Source organism: Streptopelia decaocto, assembly GCF_964273445.1.
Source record: "Streptopelia decaocto genome assembly, chromosome: 26".
NCBI classification, from domain to species: Eukaryota; Metazoa; Chordata; class Aves; order Columbiformes; family Columbidae; genus Streptopelia; species Streptopelia decaocto.
The window spans coordinates 848,923-873,464 of NC_138681.1; the positions used below are offsets into that span (position 1 = coordinate 848,923).

Here is a 24,542-nt window from a genome sequence, read left to right on the forward strand (position 1 = left end):
CACCGCGGCGGCGGGCGGGCCCCGGGCCCTCACGGGACGCCCCGAGGCGGCGGCGGCGCGGGGGGGACGGCCCGGAGCGCGGCGCCCGGTGGCGTCGCCCAGCCAAGATGGCGGCGGCCGCGCTCGCCGCTCCGCGTCGTCACAGCGCGGCCGCCGCTCCCCGCGCCGCCAACATGGCGGCCGCTCCCCTCAGCCCCGGCCAACATGGCGGCGGCGCCTGCGCGGCGGGCGGGCCCGGCGGCGCTTCCGCTTCCCGGGGAGCGAGCGGGCCGGGCCGGCGGGCCCAGCTCCCGGGGCCGCAGCGCCGCGGCAGCCGCTCTCCTGCCTGCCACGTGCGCCCCGGGATGTCGCTCTCGCTGAAGATGCTGCCGTGTAAGAAGAGGCGAGCGGCGGCAGCCGGGCCGCAGAGCCCGCGGGAGGACGGCGAGCTCCCCGCCGCCGCCTCCCCCTCCGCGGGCGCTCCCGATGGCGGCTCCTCCGCCAAAGCGGCCCCGGCGGCCCGGGCCGGCGTGTGGAGGGGGCCCGGGGAGGCCGCGCTGCAGAGGCCGCCGGGCAGCGCTCCGGAGGCGCCGGGCGCCAGGGAGGCCTGTGCCGGGCCCCGCGGCCCCGACGCGGCGGCGGACGGTGAGTGCGGGGCGCCCGGTGAGTGCGGGGCGCCCGGTGAGTGCGGGCTGCCCGGTGAGTGCGGGTGCCCGGTGAGTGCGGGCGCCCGGTGAGTGCGGGGCGCCCGGTGAGTGCGGGCTGCCCGGTGAGTGCGGGTGCCCGGTGAGTGCGGGGTGCCCGGTGAGTGCGGGGTGCCCGGTGAGTGCGGGGTGCCCGGTGAGTGCGGGGTGCCCGGTGAGTGCGGGGTGCCCGGTGAGTGCGGGTGCCCGGTGAGTGCGGGTGCCCGGTGAGTGCGGGTGCCCGGGGGCTCCACACGCTGCCCCCGTTGTCACCCGTTCCCCCGAACGGCCCGATCCCGGGAGCTCTTCCCGGGGGGAGCGTCACAGGCCTCTTGGCGTGAAGCTTCTTCCCTTGATGAGTTTTGTGGTATTTTTGGGGTTTTTTTCTCTCATAATGCATTAACGTGTGTCCTATTATCAAAACTGGGGGGTTTCCCCCCTCAGAGAACTGAAGCCGCTCGCCCTCAGTGCTGCCAGACACCAAGCGCTTTAAAACTTGCCTTTTTTTCCACATTTACAACCTGAAGTTTCACAACCTTGCAGCTGCTTTGCTGCTCTTGCCCTGATGTTTGTTTGGTCCCGGCAGGAACTTTCCCAGACCTATTTCACAGGTTTGAGACCAGGCTCTGTAAATCCAGGCTCTGCTTTGGAAGCAGTCGCCTTGCGTTTAGTTTTTCAACCCAAATGTTTGGCTACTGAGTTGCGAAACTGGCAAAAAGTCATCTGGCGCTTCCAAAAATACTGGGTTTTGGAGGTTTTTTGTCCGCATTTGCTTTCATTCTCAAAAAATAGTTGTTTTAAGCGTTTGGAAGAGTCGTGTAGAGGGGCACTTGTGTGGGGCTCGGTGCGACCCTTTGCGAGCAGAACTCGCGTTAATGAGTTATAAATCCGTTGTGGAACATGGGTGCTTTGGGGGTTTGTGTCAAAAACGCAGGTGAATTGATTTGTTAATTGATTTTCTCTGGGGTTCACTCAGCGAAATGTGGGTTGTGAGCCAAGAGATGCTCCTTGTAGCTCCGCTCAGCTTTAAAGCTCCTGCAATAAGCGGTTGTTCCCCCTTTCCCCAAGCCGCCCGTCCTGTTTTCGCTCCTGCTGTCAGCAGAGCCTGACACACGGATTCCAGAGATTCTTCTGGAATAAATGGTTGATTTGCGGGCGCAGCGCGGAGCTGGTGCCTCCTGAGCCGGGACCCTCAGCAGAAACAAACTTGACGTTTCTACCCACCCGTCCCTCTGCGCCAACTGCAAAAGTAGAGTCTGGGCTCTCCCCGTTCTGAATTTGAGCTTTTAATTTTTAATCAGAGATTAAAGTTCTGACCTTCAGTTGCTCTTTTGCACCCGGCGCTGGAGAAAATGAGCCCTTGGTAACCAAAACATCCTCCTGTTGGCCGCAGTTTGTTCCTTCCCGTATCTCCAAGGACGCGGCTCCTTTATCCTCCAGCTCGAAGGCTCCGTGGCCTTTTTAACTTAACAACGCACAAAGTTTAAAAGTTCACAGCCCACACGCTGAGCAAACCTATGCAAAGCGAATTCTATCTAAGCAGTTTCTAAACTTCTCCAAGAAGCAGAATACCCAATAATTCAATAAGCGAAGGCAGGTTGTTCCCTGAAAACAAATCATCATTTTGATTGCGATGGGATTGTTTGGCCAGGTTGGTTTTGAGCTGTAGCTTAATGAGTCTGTTTGCAGGGAGAGCGCCGGGGCCGTTTGCAGAGGCGGAGGCGGCTCCGCAGAGGGACCCGTGCCCGGCCGAACTCGACCCCGCGGCAGAGGCTCCGCCGAGGGGCCCTTTGCCGGCCGCCAGGAGCCCCGCGGGGAAGCCGCTGAGGAGCGGCAGAGCTGGTGAGCGACCCCTTGCTGGAGCTGACCCCTGCGGCGGCGGTTATAAATACACACCTTTCCTTCCCACAAATGATTCTTCCCTTTTCCCAAGTCAGCAAATCACCACGGTTGGGAAACACTTGAAAAGCGGTGGAAACCACGATCTGCCCTTGCTGTGTGGTGGAGTTCTGTAACTGTTCTAATCCTGGTGGCATCCTTAAGAGGTGTAAAACAGTCACTGAGACCATTCCGTCAAATCAGCCGAGCAGAGGCGGCAAATCCATAACCTCTGTTTGCTTGACCAATGTGTCCTGCGGAATATTGAATGCATTTTTCACACCTGTTTCTAGTTGTTGTGTCCGTTTCCGTTTGGGTGATCTGTTGGAAAGTATCCGCACAACTCTGGCTTTTTCCTTTAACTCATCAGAATGTGCTGGATGTGAAGGATCTGAATTTTTAGGTTCCGTTTTTATTGGGTATTTTTCAGAGGAGCAAGATGGAGAGGACATGGAGAGAAGGAAGAGGAGGAGGAAGGCGACCAAACGGAAGAGGGAAGGGAAGAGTCAAGAGAAGGAGGGCTCTTTGTCTTGCGACATCAAGCTGGACGACACCCTGGATCGCACCTTAGAGGACGGAGCCAAACAACACAACCTGACGGTCGTTAACGTGCGGAACATCCTGCACGTGAGTGTCGGGGGGTCGCTCGGGTTGGAAAAGCCCCTCAAGATCGAGTCCCAGCCGTAACCCAGCCTGCGCCGGGCAGCTCCAAACCCGCCTACGGCCCCAGGCTGTTCCACACTGAATATTTCTCCATCATGTTTCCAACTAGTTTAGTTTAAGCCCGTTTCTGTTTGCCAAACATGATGTAACGGGTGTTTTCTTTTTGCAGGAGGTGATCACCAACGAGCACGTGGTTGCCATGATGAAAGCGGCCATCAGCGAGACAGAAGATATTCCTCTGTTTGTGAGTAAAAACCCTTTTTGGTTGGATTTTTCGGCTGTTCCAAAGACGTTATCCCTTCCCTGGTCTCTCTTCTTGCTCCGTGACGTGGTCTGGAGAGAATAAGTATCATCATTTATGTTTCACGACTGGATTTGCTGCCGGCATGATGTGAATATAGATTATACACGGAATTCTAAGGGTTTATTTTTGATGTCAGCATGATCGTGTCTAAAAGCCAATTAATTAAAGGAAGTGAAGTCTTTAGTGAAGAGTTGCTGGGGCAAGGTTTGCCGTGAAGGAAAAGAACTGAATAAGTTGCTATTTTCTTCTTTTAAACTCTCAGGAGCCCAAAATGACTCGATCCAAACTGAAGGAAGTTGTGGAGAAAGGAGTGGTGAGTACATAACGTTTCACTATCGCACCCTGCCCAAGTGGTTTTGATCGCTGGGTCTTCTAAAAGAAGCGGGAGGTGGGCTTTGAAAATGGAATAAGGCGTTAAAATGAGTCGGTGTTTACATCGTCTGAGATGAGCAGAAAGAAGTGGTCGGTGGATTGACAGTATCCACTAAATGCACTAAGTCATTGCCCGCAGAGACCACGCGGGCCGTTTCGCCGCCTTCGTGTGACGTCCGTTGTTACTCGGCCGCTTTGGAGAGCAGATACCGAACAGAATTGTCTCAGCTGTGCCACCTCGTGCTTTTCAGAGACATTAAAGCGTTTTTCGTGTCTTTAGGTGATTCCAACGTGGAATATTTCTCCGATTAAGAAGGCAAACGAGGTGAAGGTCAGTGAACCACTGCCAGGGAATCCATAGGCCTCGCTGAACAAGATGTTTTTTGGTGTATAAGTGTTAAATCATTTGTGCCTGTTCTTGCACCTTTTCCAACCCCTTACTTTGCTTTACGTATCTTCATTTTTTTAGTGTTTCCTTTGGTTTCTTCAGCCTTTTTCAGTCGTTTCCTTCCTTTCCGAGCTTCCCTGTGCTTCCTCAGTTAGAAATCTTTGATCTATCCTGCAACTCTTTGTCTTGCCTGTCACAAACCCCCCTCTCTTCCGATCCCTTGCAGCCCCCTCAGTTTGTGGACATTCCTCTCGAGGAAGACGATTCATCTGATGAGGAGTACCAGCCTGATGACGAGGATGAGGATGAGACCGCCGAAGAGGTGAGCGCAGTTTGGGCAGAGATCTGTTCGGCTTGGGTTGGGGTGGGGCTGGTGTTGGGGTGGGGTGGGGTTAGTTTGGGGTTGAGTTGGGGTGGGGTTGGGGTTGAGTTGGAGTTCACTTGGAAATCACTTTAAGTTCGTTTTTATTTTAACACACAAAAACTTCTAAGTCACCCTGGACCTTCTAGTCGTCCTCCTGCAGCGCTATATGATTTATTTAGGCTAAAAAAGAGTCTTTAAAATACCACTTGAAGCAGCGTTTGATCTTTTGCACTCTAGAGCTTATTAGAAAGCGACGTGGAGAGCACGGCTTCTTCTCCTCGGGGCGCCAAGCGGTGCAGGACGCGGCGATCGTCGGACGAGGAGGGGGGGACGCTGTGCGAGGTGAACCTGCTCGCTTTGGTCGTGATTCCAAAATTATTAATGCAACAGCAAAAGAAAATACGTATTATTTCTGGAAGCGGTGGCGGCGTTGCGGGCGCTGGGTGGCTTTGGCAATGATTCCTGTGCAAGCAACGAGGTGCCGCCCGTGCAGGAAGAGTTCAATGAACCTGAGCGCTTAAATAGCCCTGGAAATGGGAAAAAATCAGATGTTCCTCAGAGAATTCTTATTTTCCTGGTTATTTTCAAGGGGAGTGCGGGAGAGTTGATTCTGTGCTTGGCTCGGGGGAGGAGGTGATTCCGATAAGGTATTTGTGGTGATAAGAGCTGCTGTGGGCGGCCAGCAGTGAGGAAACAGCTGTGGGGAGTCGCTGGAATGGGGGAAAGAGCAGAAGAAGCCTGTTGATGGTTCCGCGTTGTGTCACTGCGGGTTGGTTTTCGGGGGGGTCGGGGGTGCGCGGTCACGTTTATCCGTCCAAACCTCTCCTTTCCCACGAGTCGTTTGAATCGTCAATTTATTTGTACTTTCTGAAAACCAAACGGAGCGTGATATGAAGAATCCACTTATTTCCGCGAGTTGTTTCGCTTCTATCGCGCCAGACAAACAGAAAAAGAGCCTCGTTCCGTCCTCGGAAACGGATTCTAAATAAAACCTTTAACGCCGAGGCCTTTTTAATTAGGTGGAGAAGGCGCCGCCGCTCGTCAGACACATCAGCGCCGAGGTGGTTCCCATGGGGCCGCCCCCGCCGCCCAAGCCCAAGCCGAGCAGGGACAGCGCGTTCATGGAGAAGCTGCACGCGGTGGACGAGGAGCTGGCCTGCAGCCCCGTCTGCATGGACTCCTACCAGGTCAGAACGGGGAGAAACAAGCAACATTGGTGCCCTTCTCTGCTATTATTACTCCTGCACTCTCCTCTCCTTTTACAACTTCATTAAACTGAGTCCCCATAGCGTGAGATAAGAGGTAGCTGTTAGTAAAGTGGTGTTAGCAAGGTATGTTTTTAATTTCTTGTAGCATAACTATATTTTATGCTCCTATGTCTCCCTACTGTTGTTTTAAAATCTACTTCTATGACATTGATGTGACTGATTAAGATGCCCTGCGGCTCAGGCGTGTTTCGCAGGCAGGTGCACTGTTGTATGAACACCTGAGGAGGGTGCTTGTAAAGAGAAACCCTATTTCATAGTCAAGATGAGAAAAACCTGACTGATCTGAGTTAAAGAGCGAGGAGCCGTGGAGAAGCCGGCCCGCGCGGGATGGATTTCAGAGAGCAGGGGTAAAGGGAGGAAAACAGACATGAAAGCGAAGTGTCCTAAGTGGAAATTGTGTCCTTGGAGTTTAGTGTGAGATAATAATATATTTATAAACAACGCCACTTTAATAGTGAGAATAATCAAAGTTTTGCTTTCTTGGACCTCCTTTGTGGCTGGAATCTCGTCTTTTTGGCAGCGGGCTGTTCTGGCTGGGCTGGAAAACCCCAATGCCAAGAAAACCAATGGGACCTGGGGTGGGTTAGAAGGGGTGGTCAGTAAGTCAGAGAGGTTCTCCTGCCCCTCTGCTCTGCCCAGGGAGGGTGTGGAGTCTCCGTCTCTGCAGACATTCCAACCCCTGGACACCTTCCTGTGGAACCTCAGCTGGGTGTTCCTGCTCCATGGGGGGATTGCACTGGATGAGCTTCCCAGGGCCCTCCAACCCCTGACACTCTAGGGTTCTGTGGAGGCGAAGCGAGCGGGGATGCTGTAGTTGTGTTGTGCTTTTCCCCGTTCCAGGCGCTGGACGACAGCCTCATCGCGTTCCGCACGCGCTCCAAGCGCCCGCTCAAGGACGTGCCGCTGGGGCAGCTGGAGGCCGAGCTGCGCGCGCCCGACATCACCCCCGACATGTACGACCCCAACACGGCGGACGACGAGGACTGGAAGAGGTGGCTGGGGGGGCTCATGAACGACGACGTGGAGAACGAAGGTACGCGCCACACGGGGACTTTTGTTGCTTTTCAGCGGAATTTTGGGTTACACTGGGGCTTTTTTGGTATCTTTATACCTGATGCTCATAGCTGCAGCCATCGCCTTGTTTAGTAATGCGCACACTTCGCACCATCAACTTTCCTCATCTTCTCCATGAGGTTTTTTTAACTTCAGGTGTCTTGTTTGTATTATTATTAATAATAATAATAATAATAATAAATATTTACTAGCCAGCACATGCAGTAACTACCAACCATAAATGAAAATCATCTGTTTCAGCCCTTAATCCATCATGCTGCGTCATTAATTTGTCAGCATTGATGTACCTAAATCTATTGGGGGTGTTCTGCTCCGTGGTAGGAACGTGACTTGTTTCGGTAGAAACAACTATTTTGTTCTTTGGGAAGAAAGGAGAAGAATCTTCCGTTTGTGCCGCATTCACCGCTCGCTCCATTGTGCGGATTGAGTGTAAAACCCGGTCGGAATCACACACGGGTCACAGTTGGTCCGTGTGGCGCCGCATCAGACCGCGAGCAAAGCGCTTGGGCTCGGGCGAGTTAACGGCGTTTACAACCCGCTCTTTCTAGACGAGGCGGATGACGACGACGACCCCGAGTACAACTTTCTGGAAGATCTGGACGAGCCAGACACAGAAGATTTCAGAAACGATCGCGCCGTGAGAATTACCAGTAAGTCCTTGGGGAGTCGTGCCCGCTTGCTTGTTTAGGATTAGTAGCTACTTTCAAAAAGTGGGTTTTTTTGCCAAGATTTTGCAATTTAATTTAATTTTTAGGCTAATTTAAAAAAATCAGTCTGCATAGTGGCTCAAGCAGCTTTTCTATGTAAAGCTGGTTTGGTGAGCCTGTGGCAGGATCCAGCTCTGCTCTTAAATGGGACTTTACTCCATAGCAAAGACCGAAAAGTCATTGTCACAGTAACATCGTCTTTCCAAAGCTTCAGCCAATTCAGAAATTGAGTCCTGGCCTGGGGTGTAATTAAACTTTCTCCATGTCTTTACAATCTTCGAGTTACGGTTTGATGGACACACCGCTTTTCATCTTCTCAATAAAGCGCGTTTGTCTTAGGTCTTATTGCAGGTTAACACCAAACCATTAATTTGGAAAATTCATTCATATGTTTTTTGAATCAAAACGGTCTCAGCCAAAGTGTTTGGAGGCCCCGCACTGAACAGAGATACAGCATCAGGGGCCTTTTCGTCTTGTTCGGTTCCTTCTGTGCCCGAGGAGGGTGTCGCTTTGCGGGAGTTATTCCTTCCGTGACTGATATCCCGTCAGGATTGCCAAGTGCGGATCTTCACGCCTCTTTTTGTGTTCCTTGCAGAGAAGGAGGTGAACGAGCTGATGGAGGAGCTGTTCGAGACGGTGAGCAGGACAATACATTGGATACAATAGATTGGTTGTGTTTCTCTGATCTGATGTGAAATCACTAAAAAAGGGCAATCTCTGTAAGACGCTGAATATTGCAAAGGGCCCTCCTATAAAACATAAATAGGAATTTCCGTGTGTCCCTGAAGAGATAAATGTCCATGCTAATAAGATAATAATGAGATTTATTACCTAAGGACAGGTTTTTGGGTAAATTCACTATTTGAGCTTTTAATCCCCGATGCTTTCCCGTTAGTTTCAGGACGAGATGGGTTTCTCGAACATGGAAGACGAGGGTCCGGAAGACGAAGATAACATGACGGAGTCCCGGCCGAACTTCAACACGCCGCAGGCGCTTCGGTAGGGTGGTTTGGAGCCATTGCAGGCGGTGAACCGCGGCGTCTCCTTGTCGATGGGGCAGATCCGCTCGAGATAAGCTGGGTCTGTTTGGGAAAGGAGCCAAAGCAAAGGCTGGGGGTTGTTCCTGCTCCCTCTGTGCTGAGCGGTACCAGGGGCGAGAGCAGCGACTCTTCAACCAGCAACAGCCTCGAGGCAGAGAGACCGTGTTCTCTTCTCATTCTATCGTCTCTCTATCATCTGTTGTCTCTCTCATATGTGCTAACAACTAATTGCATTAATTTTTATTTGGTGGGTAGTTCTTCCAATTGTTTCCTCCCCAGTTTTATCCATATACAGGATTCTTAGAGTTGTTTTGTGGCAAAATACCCAATAATGAAAAGATTTACCTATAAGCCAACTGTGTAACTGTTTGTTCAAGTTGACGTGCTGGACAGGCCAGGGATGGTGGTTCTTAACCGCGCGTCCCAGGTACAGAGTAAAACATTCAAAATGAACGTGTTTATTAAATCATACACGTATTATCTTCGGTTGTTCCGCTCCCAAACAGGTTCGAGGAGCCTCTGGCCAATTTACTGAACGAACAGCACCGGACGGTGAAGGAGCAACTGGAGCAGCTGCGGATGAAAAAGTCGGCGCTGAAACCGCCCCAAGAGATGGAAAAATCCAAACCCGCGAGCGAGAAGCCGCTGCAGAGCCTGGTCCTGGACCCCGCGCAGCGCCGGAGGCTCCAGCAGCAGATGCAGCAGGTCAGGAACATCCTCAGCGCCGCATTAACCAGGGTTTATCCGCCGTGCACCGCGGGGGAAGCCGGCGGCGCAGCGAGCGCTTCGGCGTCATTCAGCAAAGGGATTGATTGAAAAGAGCCCCATTTGGAGCTTTAACAGGTGATGTTTACACGCCCAATTCCAGACTGCAGGACAGCTGGAATTAAATGTGCAAAGTCGAGTTTATTTCTCAGCGTCTGCGTTGTTGTTACGTGAGGAAGTCGCCTCGGCCATGTCTGAGTTGCAGCCGTAATCGCTCAAAAGCCTCTGTTTTCACTAACTTAATATTTTCTGAGAATATTACTCTGGATTCTTCTCCTCCCGCCACACAAAACTGTGTAAAAATTCAGTTTGAATACTTAAAACCATTTTAACTATTTAAAACCACTTGTCTGATTTGGTTCCCCCAGCACGTTCAGCTTCTGACTCAAATCCACCTCCTCGCAAGTTCCAACCCCGCGCTGAGTTCAGAGGCCGCGACCACCAGGATGTTTCTGGTAAGGATACGTTTAAAATCAGAATTCGAATGGTTTCTGGTCACTGGGGGTATTTCGAGAGCTAATTGATTTAATTAATCCCATTAAACTGAGACTCCGTAAGGGAATGGTGGTGTTAGGCTCCTATGAGCTTCAGTAGTTCACGTTGTACAGGCTGATAATCGCTTTGAATTGGGATGTCTGTATTTTTTTTTTTATTGCTGCTGAAAACAAAGCTTGAAAAATAACGACTTCAGCAATTAGTGAACGTTGCGTGAGCTTGAGAAAAATAACGACTTCAGGAATTAGTGAACGTCCTGTGAGCCTGCGAGGTTCTGGAAAAATTAAAGGAAAAATGAATTCCTCTGATTGTTCTGGTTGTTCCTCCATTTGTAACGCTCAAAAACACCGATACCTTTTTGGCGTTATCCGCTATCATCCCCTCTGTCTATCGATCGCCCCCCTCTGTCTATCGATCGCCCCCCTCTGTCTATCGATCGCCCCCTCTATCATCCTTTTCCCCCCTCCTTCCCCCGGTGTCCTCCCCTTCCCCCCGCAGGCCGTTGACGCGTCGTTTGCGTTGCAGAGCGAGCTGGGGAACTTTGCGCGCAGCTCCACGCTGCTGCGCCAGCCCTTGCAGCCGCGCTTCCAGACGGCGTTCCAGCCCTGCAACCTGCCGCCCGCGCTGCGCCTGCTGCAGGACTTCCACGCGCACGTCCCGCCCGACTGGAGCCCGCGCAAGAAGAGCGGTGGGTGTCGCGCTCCGCAGCGGGTCGCGCGGGGATTCCCTGTTCTCTCTTTAAACTCCGGGCCGCCTCGCTGCTTGGACTCGCACCCCGAGCCGCTCGCTTCGCCGCGCTGCCCATTGTTGTTCTGCAGCTGGAGCTTCCAGCTGCAAAAGTCCATATAGAAACGACAAAACTCTAAATAATCACACCGAGGAAATATTCCCTTTATTGGAGTGTTTTAGTGAAGGAACCCCTCCAAACTGTTGGTTCCAAATGTGCAGTTTGTGGTTTTCCTGTGAAAACAAACGGTGTTTTCCAGAAGCTGGTTGTGAAGAACAGAATCAGTCCATGGGGGCGTCTGTCCTGACCCGTTAATTCTTCCCACAGCCAACGAGTTCCCGTGTTTGCCGAAGCAAATCGCGTGGATCCTGGCGACCAGGAGAGTCTTCATGTACCCGGAGTTGTTACCCATCTGCTCCTTGAAAGCGAATCCTCCCCGGGACAAGATCATCTTCACCAAGGCCGAGGACAAGTAGGTGCTTAGAATAGTGAATAAAACACATGCAGTTCGACTTGGATGCAAATTTTGGGGATATCTGCGTGTTGTGCAACAAAAAGCAATCTGCTGTACGGCCTAAAGGATTTTGATCCCCTCTCCGCCTTTATTTTTCAGTTTATTAGCTTTAGGTTTGAAACATTTTGAAGGGACCGAGTTTCCCAAGCCGCTGATCAGCAAATACTTGTTACCGACCAAAACCGCCCACCAGCTGACGGTGCGGATCAAGAACCTCAACATGAACCGGGCCCCCGACAACATCATCCGGGTGAGCGACCTCCCCACTTTGCTCTTTTGGGGATTATTACGGCTTAGTTGGGATTTATCAGATTTGTCCCTCTCGGTGTTTGTTCCGAGCACTTTTTTGTGTATGTCCCGACACTTTCTTAAAAGAACGTGTCAATTTTTATTAGCGATGAGGATTTATTTAAGAAACCCTTATGCTCAGTACTTCGAATGCTATTTTGACTCCTTAGAGCCCAGCGCTTGCACAAAGTCCCGATATAACTGTAGCTTCAGCAATGCTGACAAATTCATACAAATAAGCTCAAGCTTAAGCCCAAGTGTTGTCTTTGGTCAGGCTTAAGGTCCTGCCAGCCAGATATCCCGTCCCATAAGTCATGGAATCAGAGAATCAAGTTGGAAAAGACATTTAGATCATGGAGCCCAACTGTGAACTAACCCGTGTCCCTGAGACCCTCATCTCCACCTCTTTTTTGAGGAGAAAGAACCAGAAATGGTTTAACAAAGGAAATGCAGCTGCGCGTCCTCCAGGACTTCATGTTTTTGAGGGTGAAAAGGTGGCAGCGAGCGCTTGTTCTGCCTTTATTCCTATTCTTTAAGTTTTCCGGGGTGGGTACCTTGTTAAAGCAGCGCTGAGGCCGACTGGGTTCACACCAGCACTTGGAGTCCAACGGTACCGACACGGAGCTTCTGTCCCTCGTGTCCCCGCAGTTCTACAAGAAGACGAAGCAGCTGCCGGTTCTGTTCAAGTGCTGCGAGGAGCTGCAGCCCAGCGAGTGGCGGGCGCCCGTGGAGCGCGAGGAGCACCGCCTGCCCTTCTGGCTCAAGGTGCGGCTCCCTCGCCCCCTTCCTTCTCGCCTTTGCCCCCTTCCTTCTCGCCTTTGCCCCCTTCCTTCTCGCCTTTGCCCCCTTCCTTCTCGCCTTTGCCCCCTTCCTTCTCGCCTTTGCCCCCTTCCTTCTCGCCTTTGCCCCCTTCCTTCTCGCCTTTGCCCCCTTCCTTCTCGCCTTTGCCCCCTTCCTTCTCCCGTTCTTCCTCCCTTCCCTTTCAGTTCTGTCCTTTCTCTCAGACTCTCAGGCTTTGCAGTAAAACTTGTCAATGTCAAGTAACACACAGCAGCATAAAGGAAATAAATGATGTCCTTCCAGCAGCAAGTTGCTGCCTGTCCCTTCTGTTTGAAGGCGGTAACAGAGGAACAGCCCGTGGCCAGACTAATCAATCCCGTTTCTTTAGGCCAGCTTGCCCTCCATCCAGGCGGAACTGAAGCGCTTAGCAGAGGACGCCAGGGAGACACCCGCTTCTCCTGCTGCGGAATCTGCCTTTCTGGGGACGGGAAAGGAAACTCCTGATGCGGAGTGTGACGATAAGTACCCCCTGCTCGTGCCAAAAGGACTCGTGCTGACCCTGAAGCCCCTCGCCAACCGCTTCTCCAGGCGGGCGTGGAGGAGGCAGCGATCGTCGGCGCTCAAGCCCGTCCTCATCCGCCCCAGCCCGTGCCTGCAGCCCAACCCCAACGCTCTCAACGTCCAGAAAACCCTCAAGCTGTCGCAGTCGGAAGCTCCTCCCAGCAAAGTGATGGTTCAGATCCCCCAGCTGATCCAGACGGTGTCGGGGGTGCAGCCCCTGGGCGTCCCGGCCGTGCTGGGCAACGGGGACGCCTTGGAATTGCAGAGCGTCCTCTCCGCTCCGCATCCCGACTCCAGACAGACCTTCTCCGCCGCCGTACCGCCCGCTCTGGTCTCCAATCCGGTCGCTTTGCAGCCCAAACTGATGCTGCCGGCTTTAGCCGGAGCGAAAATGCGCAAACCTTGTGTTCGGAAGGGATACCAAAGGAAAAAAGGGACAAAACCTGCCCCGCTGATCAAGACTCCGCCGTTGATCCAGCCGTCCCCCGTCATCCTCACCGTACCCGCGACCACAGTCAAAGTGCTTAATATCGGCAACGGCTGCAATATGATCCAGCCCATAAATCCGACGGTGGGTCGAGGCCCTCAGGCTATTCCGGTTACGACTTTATTGGTAAATCCATCCACTTTCCCCTTAAACCAGCCGCTGGTCACGTCTTCAATCCCTTCCTTGATAGTCTCTCCTAACCCTGTGGGTCTGTCTGCGTCGCCTGGGGGTGAGAACGAAGAGCAGCTCAACCTGGTTCCTCCCTGCGCTGTCGGCAACAACAAACCCGTGAATCCTGCGGCGGAGCCCAAGGCCGAGCCGCCCGAGCTGTACGTCCCCTGCTCCCCCGACACGGACCGCGGCGCAAATCCCACCATTTCCAACCAGGAGAAGGTAAATCAGAGCGACTGCTGCGGCTGGGCCGTGGTGGGAGGCGACGCCGGCGCTCCCGAGCCGCTGCCCGTGGAGCTTCTGCAGCGTTTAGACGATGAAACGGTGAAAACCGAGCCTGGAGAGCCCAGCGACGCCACCAAGGAGATCAACCTGGGACAGAAGCGGGATCTTCTACGCGCCCAAGAGAAGGAGGAATTCGTGCTGGGTCTCGGACAGGAGCTGAACGTGGAGGCGGCGTGTTCGTGCTCCGACCCCACCGAGATGCAGAAGGAGCGGGCGCCGTGCGGCGAGCGGGGCGAGGAGGAGCGGGCGGCGCCGGCGTCTCCGCGCGGGGAGCACGCGGACGGCGCGGCGGGAGCACCGACGGGCTCCCCGAGGAACCCCCCGTGTGGCGCGGAGCCCGAGGCGGGATTCAGCAGCCCCCTGGGCAGACCCGAGGACGCGTCCAGCGCCGACGGGCAGTCGGTGGGGACGCCGGCCGGCGGAGAGAGGGAAGGGCAGGAGGAGGAGGAGGAAGACGACTTTGATGATTTCACGCAAGACGAGGATGAAGAAATGTCGTCGGCTTCGGAAGAATCGATTCTTTCGGTGCCAGAGCTTCAGGTAGGAGCAAAACTTTCCGAAAACTTGCTTTTCTGTGTGACACAAAACCAGGCGGTTGTGGTCACTGTCCGTCTGTCCCTTCAGCAGAACCCCCTGGTTGCTCAGGTGTCAGACGGGCTGTTAGAATTCTGATGGGGTGGGACACTTGCTGAATGACGTTAAACGCTAAAATAAAATAAAATGAGATTTTTTTATCGTCGTTTTCAAAGGAGACAATGGAAAAACTGACGTGGCTCGCAACAGAGAGACGCTTGAGCCAAGAAGGAGATTCTGAAGAGGAGAATTCGCAGGAAGAGAACTCGGAGCCCGAGGAAGAGGAGGAGGAGGAAGGGGAAGGAGCAGAGAGTTTGCAGAAGGATGAGGAAACGTCTGGGGATCTGTCGGAGGAGCCCAAATCCGCCTTCCCGCTGAGCACGGCGGCCCCGCCGGTGGAGGCGCTGCGGGCGCCGGCAGGTCGGTCGTTGTGACACGGGGAGATAGAGCCGCGCTCCCTATTAAACCCAGAACCACACTGTACTAAACCCGGCACCCCGCTCCCCGTTAAACCCGGCACCGCGCTCCCTATTAAACCAGAACCGCGGGGAAACTCTCCAGGTTTCATTTCACTCTGCTGCTTTCTGCCTGGAAACACAATTTTGCAGCACAGCCCCAAGTCTTTGGCACCAGCTCTGGCCGTAGAATCCCTTGTGTGTGTGAACTGTCTTTAGTCCCCTGTAAATCCATTTATGCTTCCAAAATTTGCAGGTGGAATTGCGGTTCGCATCAGCTAATCCCCTATACCTGCAGAAAAACAGTATTAAACAGGCCGATCTTTGCTAAATTGAACTTTGTGTTACGGGGTCACCTTGGGACGCGTACAACTCGCTCTGTGCTTCTCGGCAGGAGAAACCACGAAAGCGCCGGGGAAGGGCCGGAGCTCCCACAGGACCAGGAACAAGAGGGGCCGGAATCGCGCCAGCAAAGACACGTCCAAGCTGCTGCTCCTGTACGACGAGGACATCCTGGAGAGGGACCCGCTGCGCGAGCAGAAGGACCTGGCGTTCGCACAGGCCTATCTGAGCAGGGTGAGCGCGGGGTGGGAAACGGGGAGTATCGGCCGCTGCGAGGCCTCCAGCGCACAGCGGGGTCTGATGGTCTGAGGGCCAGCGGGACCTGGGGGGGTTAGAAGGGGGTGGTCAGTAGGTCAGAGAGGTTCTCCTGCCCCTCTGCTCTGCCCTGGGGAGACCACACCTGGAATCTTGTGTCCAGTTGTGGCCCCTCAGCTCCAGCAGGACAGGGAACTGCTGGAGAGAGTCCAGCGCAGCCACCAAGATGCTGGAGGGAGTGGAGCATCTCCCGGGTGAGGAAAGGCTGAGGGAGCTGGGGCTCTGGAGCTGGACAAGAGGAGCCTGAGGGGGGACTCATTGCTGGGGATCAAGATGGAAAGGGGCAGTGTCAGGAGGATGGAGCCAGGCTCTGCTGGTGACAACCAGGGACAGGACAAGGGGCAATGGGTGCAAACTGCAACACAGGAGGTTCCGCTGGAAGATGAGAAGCAGCTTGTTGGGGTGAGGGTGGCAGAGCCTGGCCCAGGCTGCCCAGGGGGGTTGTGGAGTCTCCTTCTCTGCAGACATTCCAACCCCTGGACACCTTCCTGTGGAACCTCAGCTGGGTGTTCCTGCTCCGGGGGGGTTGCACTGGATGAGCTTTCCAGGGCCCTTCAACCCCTGACACTCTGGGGTTCTGTGAACAGGGCAGAATCCTCTTAATTCCCGCATTCACACTCTGGGATCTGTTTCCCTTCTCTCTTGTGAGAATTCAAATCCAAGCGAGACTTGGTTGGCTCCACAAACCCACGTAAACTCTGAGCGGCGAGGGATCCAAGATGATTAAACTAACGTGTTTTATCGCTGGGTTTTCCTCCATCCATCGCTGTTTCAGGTGCGCGAAGCTCTGCAGCACATTCCTGGGAAGTACGAGGACTTTCTGCGCGTGATCTACGAGTTCAAGACGGGCGCGGACAAGCGCACGGCCGTGGATCTGTATTCCACGCTGCGCAAGCTGCTGCACGAGTGGCCGCAGCTGCTCACCGACTTCGCCGCCTTCCTTTTGCCAGAACAAGCTCTGGAGTGCGGGCTGGTGGGTAGAACGGGATTAAATCGCCCTGTTTAAGCATCTTCCTGGTTAAACATCCCAAAAATCAGCTTCACAAGAGGCTTTTGCTTGTGTATTTTTCCTTTATTTTCCCATCTTGCGTGCGTGTGGTTGAAGCAAAACTTTATAGCTCCCCTGAGTTATCATATATGCAAAGTCTTGTCTTTTTCCGCGTCTTCCTGGCTTTGAAATGGGAAACAATTAGCAAGGCGCGCACTTTCCAGCCAGCTGGAAACGCTGTGGGGCGCGAGGGCTGAGTGTCGTTGTCCCGCGCAGTTCGAGGAGCAGCAGGCGTTCGACAAGAGCCGCAAGTTCCTGCGGCAGCTGGAGATCTGCTTCGCCGAGAACCCCGCGCACCACCAGCGGATCATCAAGGTGCTGCAGAGCTGCGCCGACTGCGTCCCCCAGGAGATCGCCGAGGTAACGGGGCGCGCGGCGCCTCCTTTTTGCTCCAAAACCCCCAAAACTGCAATTTGGTGACGTTTTCCCTCCTCTTGGAGACCACGACCTGTGCAGTCAGCCGGGGGATTGAAGAGGCTTTTCTTTGAGGTTTTCCAGTTAACCGGCCTGTTTCCACCTTGGGTTTATGGCCTTGCTGGTGAAGTTGTAGCTCGGTGCCTGCTCCAGAATTTTGGAGGGATATTCCCCTGCTAATGTGGAACCATCTTATAATATTATAAAGCGTCTTCACATTGGAGCTTTATTAAGGCTCAACATCCCTCTAAGGAATCCGGAGGGGAACGCGGCACCGCGGAACCAAACCTTTAGCTCTGGATCTCTGTTTCAGCTGAAGACGCAGATGTGGCAGCTGCTGAAGGGACACGACCACCTGCAGGACGAGTTCTCCGTGTTCTTCGACCACCTGCGGCCCTCGGCCAGCCGCATGGGCGACTTCGAGGAGATCAACTGGACCGAGGAGAAGGAATACGAGGTCGGCGTTTGTTCCCCGAGACGCCTTTCAACTCGGGCTCAAATCACAGCCGCGTTTCCAGGGGGTGGGATGGCGGCTGGTGGACTGAAACAAGCTTTTTGTTACTTCTAATGTAATTGAACTTAAGCTGAAGCTGAGCTGAATATTCAGAAATTCGTGGGGAAATGTCTGCTGAACAATCTTCTTTCCTTTTTTGCAGTTTGATGGGTTTGAAGAGGTTTCATTGCCGGATGTCGAAGAAGAGGACGAACCCCCCAAGATGCACACGGCCTCCAAAAACAAGAAGCGGAAAGAGATGGGAGGGCAGAGCAACGACAAGGTGAGCTGGACCCTGAGCAAACCTGCCTTAGAAAGACGCAGCAGCAGCCCCAAAAGATTTGAAGAAACGCACTGAAGCGATCCCGCTGCGCTTCCGGAGCTCTTGGGGTGTGCGGAGCGTTTTGGGGCTTCCCCGTCCCCCCGGTGTCGTTCTCCGGACACCGGAACGTGCCGTTTGCAGGAGGTCGAGTGGGCGGACGGGCCGAAGGAAAGTTCCTGTTCGTGTTCGTGCCACGACGGGAGCGGCGACCTCAGGCTGAAGAAAAGCAAGCGCAGGAGCTGCGGCCACTGCGGCGCTAAGGTGGGTCTGGGTGGGCTCCGAAATTACGGTAACGAGGAGGAAATTAAACCAAAAACTGCGTCTGGGGAGCTCTGACCGTGCTGCCGGGCCTTCCCCTCCTACGCTAAAGAGTGTTAATTGTGATATGAGTTAATGAGCTAATGAGTGATGAGCTTTCTTTTAGCGGAAGATGCTCGTGTGGCCACTGCATGAAAAGCACCGTAATGATAGATATTCCGCTTTCTAAACGCAGACGTAGTGCCCGCCCGCAGCCTCCGGGAGGGACGTTTGGAAGCGAAGGCGCCGGGCGGGGGTTGAAACGGCACCGTTTTGCCTCCGTGTTGATTTGCAGGCGTGCGAAACCAGGTTTTACAAGAGTAAAGAGTCCCAGGAGCTGCCGGCGAACGTGGCTGCGCTGGACTCGAGCCCTCGGGGGGACGCGGGGGCCGGCGGGGACGCGGCGGACGAGGCAGCGGAGAGCAGGAGGGCCCCGCGCAAACCCGAGGCCGCAGGTACGGCCCCTCGGCTCCGTAACGCCGGGTTATTGAGATCACGAAAACGAATCGTCTTTTCCCTTGTGTTTATCCGCCCCGGATGCTCTAAACCTGTAAATCCGGAGCATTCCCAAAATATTGTCCTTCTCAGAACACTTGGGTTGTTTAAGCTCTCGCTGCCGCACTAACCCGATCCCCACCGCTACCCATCCACCACATTGGGGTTATTTCTCCAGTTTTCATTTTACCGCAGCAATCCAGCCCCCTGTGTCTCTGATCTTCCCCTAAACCATCTCCACGCTGCTTCAGACAAACGTTATTGCAGGATAACGAGCCGCGGGGATCTCCTTTGGGGTGACGCCAGGTTGAATGTCGCGGTTTGAATGCAGCGCAACCCGGTGTCTTCAGTTCAGAGCGGCTTTCGCTGAGGGATTTTGTTCTGGGAACTTTGTGTTCATTGTTGGAAAAGCGGCCCAGGAGGGGGAAGGGGCTGGAATCAGCCGCTCCCAACGTGCGTTCTCATTTAGAGCAGAATAACGAGAAAAGTCTTAATGAGGAGATGAATGAACCCGGCTGTTGTTTGTGTTTCTGCCCAGGTTGGCACCCGGAGGGGAAGGTTCTCCCCGCCAGACCCGAAAAGGCCGCGCCGCCCCATCCCCGCGGCCACGAAGGCGCCGGCGCCGCCACGGCCGGGGATGGTGCCGCCCGGAGCCCCGCGGGGCCGCCGGCACAGAAACGCGCTCCCACGCCGCCTCGGGAGCCCAGCGCCGCGGGGCCGGACCCGCCGGGGAGCAACCGTGGTCCCCCGGGGGCCAGCGCGGGTCGGACCGAAGGGCTTGACTCCCATTTACCGCACCATCTCGGCTTCGGCGCCCGGGAGCTGGCGGCGGCGCCTTCGCCCGCGGGAGGAGACGCCGAAGCGAAGGGCCGGACCCAGCGCGGCGGTTCGGCCGCGGGCGCCAACGCGGCTTTTCCGGAGGGCGGGTTGAGGCCGAACGGCCCCGGGCAGCCGGAGCCCAGGGACGAGGAGCAGCCGCCGCCGCGCGGCGCCGAACCCACCGTGTGCGCCAAGAACAGCACCGTCAGCTCCACCGGCGAGAAGGTCGTGCTCTGGACCAGGTACCGCGCCAGCTCCGGCTTCCACAACAGCTTTGATTCCCATTTGATAGCCCATTTTTAATGGTTTGTTTTGTCGGAGCCGCCGTCTCGCTCCTGTGGCAAACGCTGAGCTGGTGTTAAAACAAACCGGGTTTTAGATGCTCAATCCTAAAACGCTAAATCCAGCTCAGCTTAGAGATTTGTCTTATTATTCGGGGCGGGCGCAGCAGCGAAGAACAAACCTCGTGGGTGATTGAAGGGGGGATTGAAGGGGCTGGTTTTCTAACGCGGGTGTTGCAGGGAGGCGGACAGAGTGATCCTGACCGCGTGCCAGGAGACGGGCGCCCACCCCGACACCTTCCGCGCCGTGTCCCACAAACTGGGCAACAAGACGCCCGGCGAGGTGAGTTCGGGGGAAAAACGGGGGGTTTGGGGCAATTAATGTGATGCTGCACTGGGGAGAATAATCCCGACTGCAATGAAATCCCAATGAAATAAACCACCAGGAAAAGGCAGAATAGCCCCATCTGTTCTGGTGGAATCAAGTGTCATGATCGTGGATGTTAACTGTCGACGTTCTGGTTGTTGGTACCAGAAGCGTTTTGGCATTTGTGCCCCAATCTGGGGGTTTGTCACCGATAATCCCCCCCAAAACTGCACAAAACCACCCAAAGCGCCACATTTGCACCCGCAAAGCACCGAATGGAATCGTTCTTCCCCAGCACCCCGTGCAGCCTCACGTTCCCCGTTCTTCGTTCTCTTGACAAAACATTATTGTGTTGGTTTCTTTACATAAAGCACAAGGTGCCTTGAGCTCCACAACCCAACATCCACGTTCCGCGCGGATTTGGGGGGGGGGGTGACGCGGATTTGGGGGGGGGGTGACGCGGATTTGGGGGGGGGGGTGACGCGGATTTGGGGGGGGGGTGACGCGGATTTGGGGGGGGGTGACGCGGATTTGGGGGGGTGACGCGGTTTGGCCCCTTGGCAGGTGTCGCGGCGCTTCCGGGAGCTGATGCGGCTGTTCCACACGTCCTGCGACGGCAGCTCCGAGGACGAGGAGGACGCCACCAGCACCAGCAACACGGACCAGCTCTCGGACCGGGACCTGCTGCTTTCCGAGGACGAGCCCGACGACTGAGGCGCATTTTCCCCCGTTTGCTGCTGCGCGGGCGCCGGGGAAGAGGAAAACACGTTTGCGCAGGGATCTTCCACTTCCGCTTCTCCCTTATCAGAGTCATGAATGAAGGAGCATTTGTGGGGCAATAACGTCCCGGAGACAAGCGAAACGAGAGGGGAAACACGTGGACGCTGACGGGACCAAAAACCCCTGTAAATATTGTACCATAATGCGAACAAACACATGATTTTTGGTTTCTAAGTTTCCCCCCGTGGTGATTGTACGAGCAGGATTCTGTATTTATTGTGTGGTTTTATTGGAACAGGTGGAGCAAATTCACTTGTCAAGGTGTTTGGTTTTTAAAAAATACATACAAAAAGCAGCTTTTTTTCCTTCACCCCCAAGTTCAGGCGGTTCTGAAATGGTGAGAAAGGGCTTGGGCCACCGCGCTTGGGATCCAAACTCCACGGGGATGCAGAATGAGGCGAGTTCAGTCGGAATCGGCGTCGTCCTCGTCGTCCTCGTCGCCGAACTCGTCCTCGTAGCACTGGGCCAGCGCCGCCAGCTCCTCCAGCGCCTCGCGCAGCTCGTCCTGCTCCACGCCGGCCGCGAGGAAGCCGGCCCAGCGCCGCACGTCCAGCCCGCGCACGGCCCCGCGCAGCCCCCCGAGCAGCCGGCGCAGCCCCGGTGCCGCCCGCAGCGCCGCCAGCACCGGGACGCTCTGCACCGCTGCGCGGGAGACGCCGTTCATTCCCGTACCCCCCGACGCCCATCGCCGCACCCCCTTCTACTTCACAAGCAGCCGCTTTACTTATGGGCTGCTCAACGCTCAGAATTTTACCCCCAAATTGTCGTTTTCTGTCGCAAAATAAGCGGCGTTACCTGCGGAGGAGCGAGCGGGGGGTCTGTCCAGGAGGAACCCGCGTGTGTCCAGCAGAGGAGAGAAGAACTGGGGGAACGGGGGCGCCGTGGGGCACGGCTGCTCCAGCACGCGGCACATGCTGCGGGAGGGGCAAGTGACCCAAAACGCTCAATTTTCAGTTTTCTGGTAAAATAAACCCCCAACCGGCCGCGTGTCACCAACCTGAAGGCGCCGGGGAAGGCGCCGTGCAGGAAGCGCCGCAGCGTCTCCTCGGCGCTGAGCGGGGACGCCGCGCGGCCGCTGCAAAACGACACAAGAATTCGGGGTTTGCCAAGAGATTTGAGCAAAGACGCCGCCGACTCAGCGTCCTCGGCCGATTTGCTGAGCCCTGGACCTTCACTCAGCACCAGGTAAAGGGACGGCGGGTGCCGTGGGAAGGGGCTGCGTTACCCGCTCTCCCCGCGCATCCCCCGCAGCACCACGGACTGAGCGAAGCAGCGGCCGAGCGCCGGGTCCCGGCAGCACGACAGCGGCTCCCAGGGCACGTCCTGCCCGCAGGCGCCCAGGACGTCGTGGAGCGCGAGGCCGTGGGCGACGGGGAAGGGGAGAGACGCCCACGCGGCCACAACCTATTCGGGGGGAAGCGGGACGGCAGCTCTCACCGTTTTGGGCGGAAACGAAGGGGTTTGGGGGGTTTTGGCGGCTCTACCTTCCTCCCGCCGAAGTGCAGCGACTCGGCGAGGTGCCCCATGGAGGCTGGGGCGGCGCGGAGCCGGAACGGAACCGTCAGCGCGTCCAGCGCCGCCGCCAGAATGGCGCTGCTGTGGTAGTCGAGCGACGCCTGCGAGGGAAACGGCACAGGAGCGTTAAACCCGTCCGCTCCCCCACCCCTTTTTGCCTGTTCAGTTTAGCCCCGTGCAAACCGCGCTGCTGCAGATTCGCGCTCAGGTTCAGGTTTTGGGTTAAACCAGCTCAAATGAGCCGCTGGCGGTTCAGTCTCTGCTAATGGTGAAAAAGCACCAAATAATCGTGTTTTCTGCCCAGAACAGAATCCGTGGCCCATACGTCGTAGTCGATGTAGGGAAACCTGACGGGAGGTTGTGGTTTAATCCCCAAAGTCCCGCGGAGCGACAGGGGGCAGAGCAGGGAGCTGTGCCGGGCCAGGTGCGCCGTGCCCAGCGCCGCGTTCAGCACCCGGCACACGTTCCTCTGGGGGTCCTGGGGGCGAGAATCAAACCGATCAAATCAATCACCCGTTACAGGATGCAACCAAACCGCCTGACGCGGATTCGACACGGAAGCGCCGCGCTGTTGGTTCCTCCCGCTGTTCACGCACCGCGGGGCCGGCGAGCGGCGTCAAGGCCCAGCTCAGGATCCCTTTGCGCGAATACTCGTCGTACAGCAGCTCCGTCACCTTGGCGCCGACCCCGGAGAACCCGTCGTGCAGGTCGCAAAGGACCTGAAACCCCTGCGCGAAAGCCCCTTGGGCTTCAGCGTCAGCTCCGGGTGGAGGGTTCTGGAAGGGAGTTTGGGGCCGGGGCGCCGAACCTGCAGATAATCGCACTCCTCGACGTAGAAATGCAGCCGGTCCTCCAGCTCCTCGAGGCAGGCGGGGTCCTGCACGAGCCGCTCGCCCTGCCCAAAGGCTGCGAGGACACCGCACTCCCTGGGGACAAACCCAAAACTGAGTGTATCCCCTCCAAATTCGCCCTTGAGGGCAAAACGCGGCTGTTGGGGCTGAGGACGGCGACGCGAAGCTGCGGCCGTACCCGTCGTGCATGTACTGGGGGATCACGTAGAGGCTCTTGGGGTGCAGGCGCACGTTGAGGTAATCGGACCAGAGCCGGACGGGCCCGTCCTGCACCGCGGCCGCCGCTGGAACGACACGGACGGGAGAGCCAAGGGCCCGGATAACGAGAACAAACCCAGCGGTTTATTGATGTTTTAATTAAGCTCCCGGCCAGCTCAGCGCCTGCTCCGCCTGCCCAGAGCTCCCCGACCCCGGCGAGTGAACCGGAGTCAGCGGGACAAAGGGGATGAACCGACTGCAGGTAACGCACACGCACCTGGAACCGATGCGCTGGAGCCTCCTTTTCCCTCAGAGGGAGCGTTTTCCTAAAGAAACCGAATCCTTTTTGTTGGAAAAGAGCTTGAAGATCGAGTCCAAGCGTTAACCCGCCCCCGGCCCTGAGAACCTCATCTCTGTGTATCCAACCCCTCCAGGACGGTGACTCCAGCGCTGCCCCGGGCAGCCTGTTCCAGCACCCACGCCAACTCGCGGCTGCTTACTCTCATTGTTAAAGCAAATGCCCCAAGTGAAGTCAAACCCGAGTGGGGCCGCCGCCCCCACCGTGTCCCCCGGCTCCTCACCGTGCTGGCCCCGCTGGCGCCGCCGTCCCGCGGGGCGGAGCCCCCGCCCGAGCTCTCCCGGTAATCGGCCACGTCCCCGTCCCTGCAACACAACCGGGGCAGCTGCCGCCGGAGCCCGCGGTGCCGCCGCCCCGCGCTCACCGGGTCCCCGGTGTCCCCGTCCCCCCGCACTCACCGGGTCCCCGGTGCCCCCGTCCCCCCGCACTCACCGGGTCCCCGGTGTCCCCGTCCCCCCGCACTCACCAGGTCCCCGGTGTCCCCGCGGGGCCGCCGCCCCCCAGCGCGCCCACGCCGCCTGCAAGAGGAGCCGGTCACGGCGGGGCCGGTCCCGGCGGGGCCGCCCCGTTCCTGCCCAGCCCCGGTACCTTTCAGCTCCAGCGCCACCAGGCGCGGGGTGTGCGGGGCCCGCGCGTCCCGCCCGGCGCGGAGCAGCGCGGAGCTGCGGAGCTCGGCGGCATCGGGCCGGAGCAGCGCGGCGGCCTGCGGGAGCGGCCGCGGTCAGACCGGGCCCGGGACGAACCCCGACCCGGTCCCGGCTCCGACCCCAGTCCCGGTTCCCCGCTCCCGGTTCCCGTCCCGCTCCCATCCTTGGCCCTGATCCCT

At 56.4% G+C, this 24,542-nt stretch overlaps 2 protein-coding genes across 3 annotated transcripts in view; one reads left to right on the plus strand and one right to left on the minus strand.

Annotated features, from left to right (window-relative positions):
- Positions 1–21,102, plus strand: LOC309450270 (GON-4-like protein). The gene is made up of 31 exons (XM_082073048.1): positions 1–624; positions 2,352–2,504; positions 2,971–3,167; positions 3,373–3,447; positions 3,770–3,820; positions 4,160–4,210; positions 4,494–4,589; positions 4,869–4,973; positions 5,651–5,818; positions 6,740–6,932; positions 7,522–7,623; positions 8,276–8,316; positions 8,576–8,679; positions 9,227–9,425; positions 9,854–9,940; positions 10,506–10,668; positions 11,035–11,179; positions 11,321–11,471; positions 12,158–12,274; positions 12,678–14,333; positions 14,543–14,786; positions 15,216–15,397; positions 16,254–16,451; positions 16,743–16,886; positions 17,254–17,397; positions 17,597–17,716; positions 17,897–18,016; positions 18,348–18,507; positions 19,086–19,608; positions 19,888–19,990; positions 20,579–21,102. The coding sequence occupies exons 1-31, from the start codon at positions 108–110 to the stop codon at positions 20,726–20,728; spliced, it is 6,459 nt and encodes a 2,152-aa protein (XP_081929174.1). The 5' UTR covers positions 1–107; the 3' UTR covers positions 20,729–21,102.
- Positions 21,000–24,542, minus strand: part of MSTO1 (misato mitochondrial distribution and morphology regulator 1) — a 3,919-nt gene continuing 376 nt past the window's right edge. The window contains exons 2-14 of one of the 2 annotated variants that reach the window (XM_082073049.1): positions 24,305–24,419; positions 24,183–24,234; positions 23,940–24,021; positions 23,636–23,684; positions 23,339–23,444; positions 23,118–23,235; positions 22,906–23,037; positions 22,635–22,787; positions 22,279–22,410; positions 22,020–22,198; positions 21,792–21,869; positions 21,590–21,656; positions 21,000–21,436 (exon numbers count right to left, since the gene is read on the minus strand). In XM_082073049.1, the coding sequence (XP_081929175.1) occupies positions 21,044–21,436; positions 21,590–21,656; positions 21,792–21,869; positions 22,020–22,198; positions 22,279–22,410; positions 22,635–22,787; positions 22,906–23,037; positions 23,118–23,235; positions 23,339–23,444; positions 23,636–23,684; positions 23,940–24,021; positions 24,183–24,234; positions 24,305–24,419 (1,656 nt within the window). In that variant the 3' untranslated portion in view covers positions 21,000–21,043. Of the gene's footprint in view, positions 21,437–21,589; positions 21,709–21,791; positions 21,870–22,019; positions 22,199–22,278; positions 22,411–22,634; positions 22,788–22,905; positions 23,038–23,117; positions 23,236–23,338; positions 23,445–23,635; positions 23,685–23,939; positions 24,022–24,182; positions 24,235–24,304; positions 24,420–24,542 lie in introns of both variants that reach the window. The other variant, XM_082073050.1, reaches the window with a different exon arrangement.

What these genes read in the sequence shown, in the direction of transcription:
- LOC309450270 (XM_082073048.1), top strand. Translation starts at nt 108, where the DNA reads ATGGCGGCGGCCGCGCTCGCCGCTCCGCGTCGTCACAGCGCGGCCGCC. An exon ending in CCCCGACGCGGCGGCGGACG is followed by an intron (nt 625 to 2,351) that starts GTGAGTGCGGGG and finishes GTCTGTTTGCAG; the next exon opens with GGAGAGCGCCGGGGCCGTTT. An exon ending in TCGCGCCGTGAGAATTACCA is followed by an intron (nt 7,624 to 8,275) that starts GTAAGTCCTTGG and finishes TGTTCCTTGCAG; the next exon opens with AGAAGGAGGTGAACGAGCTG.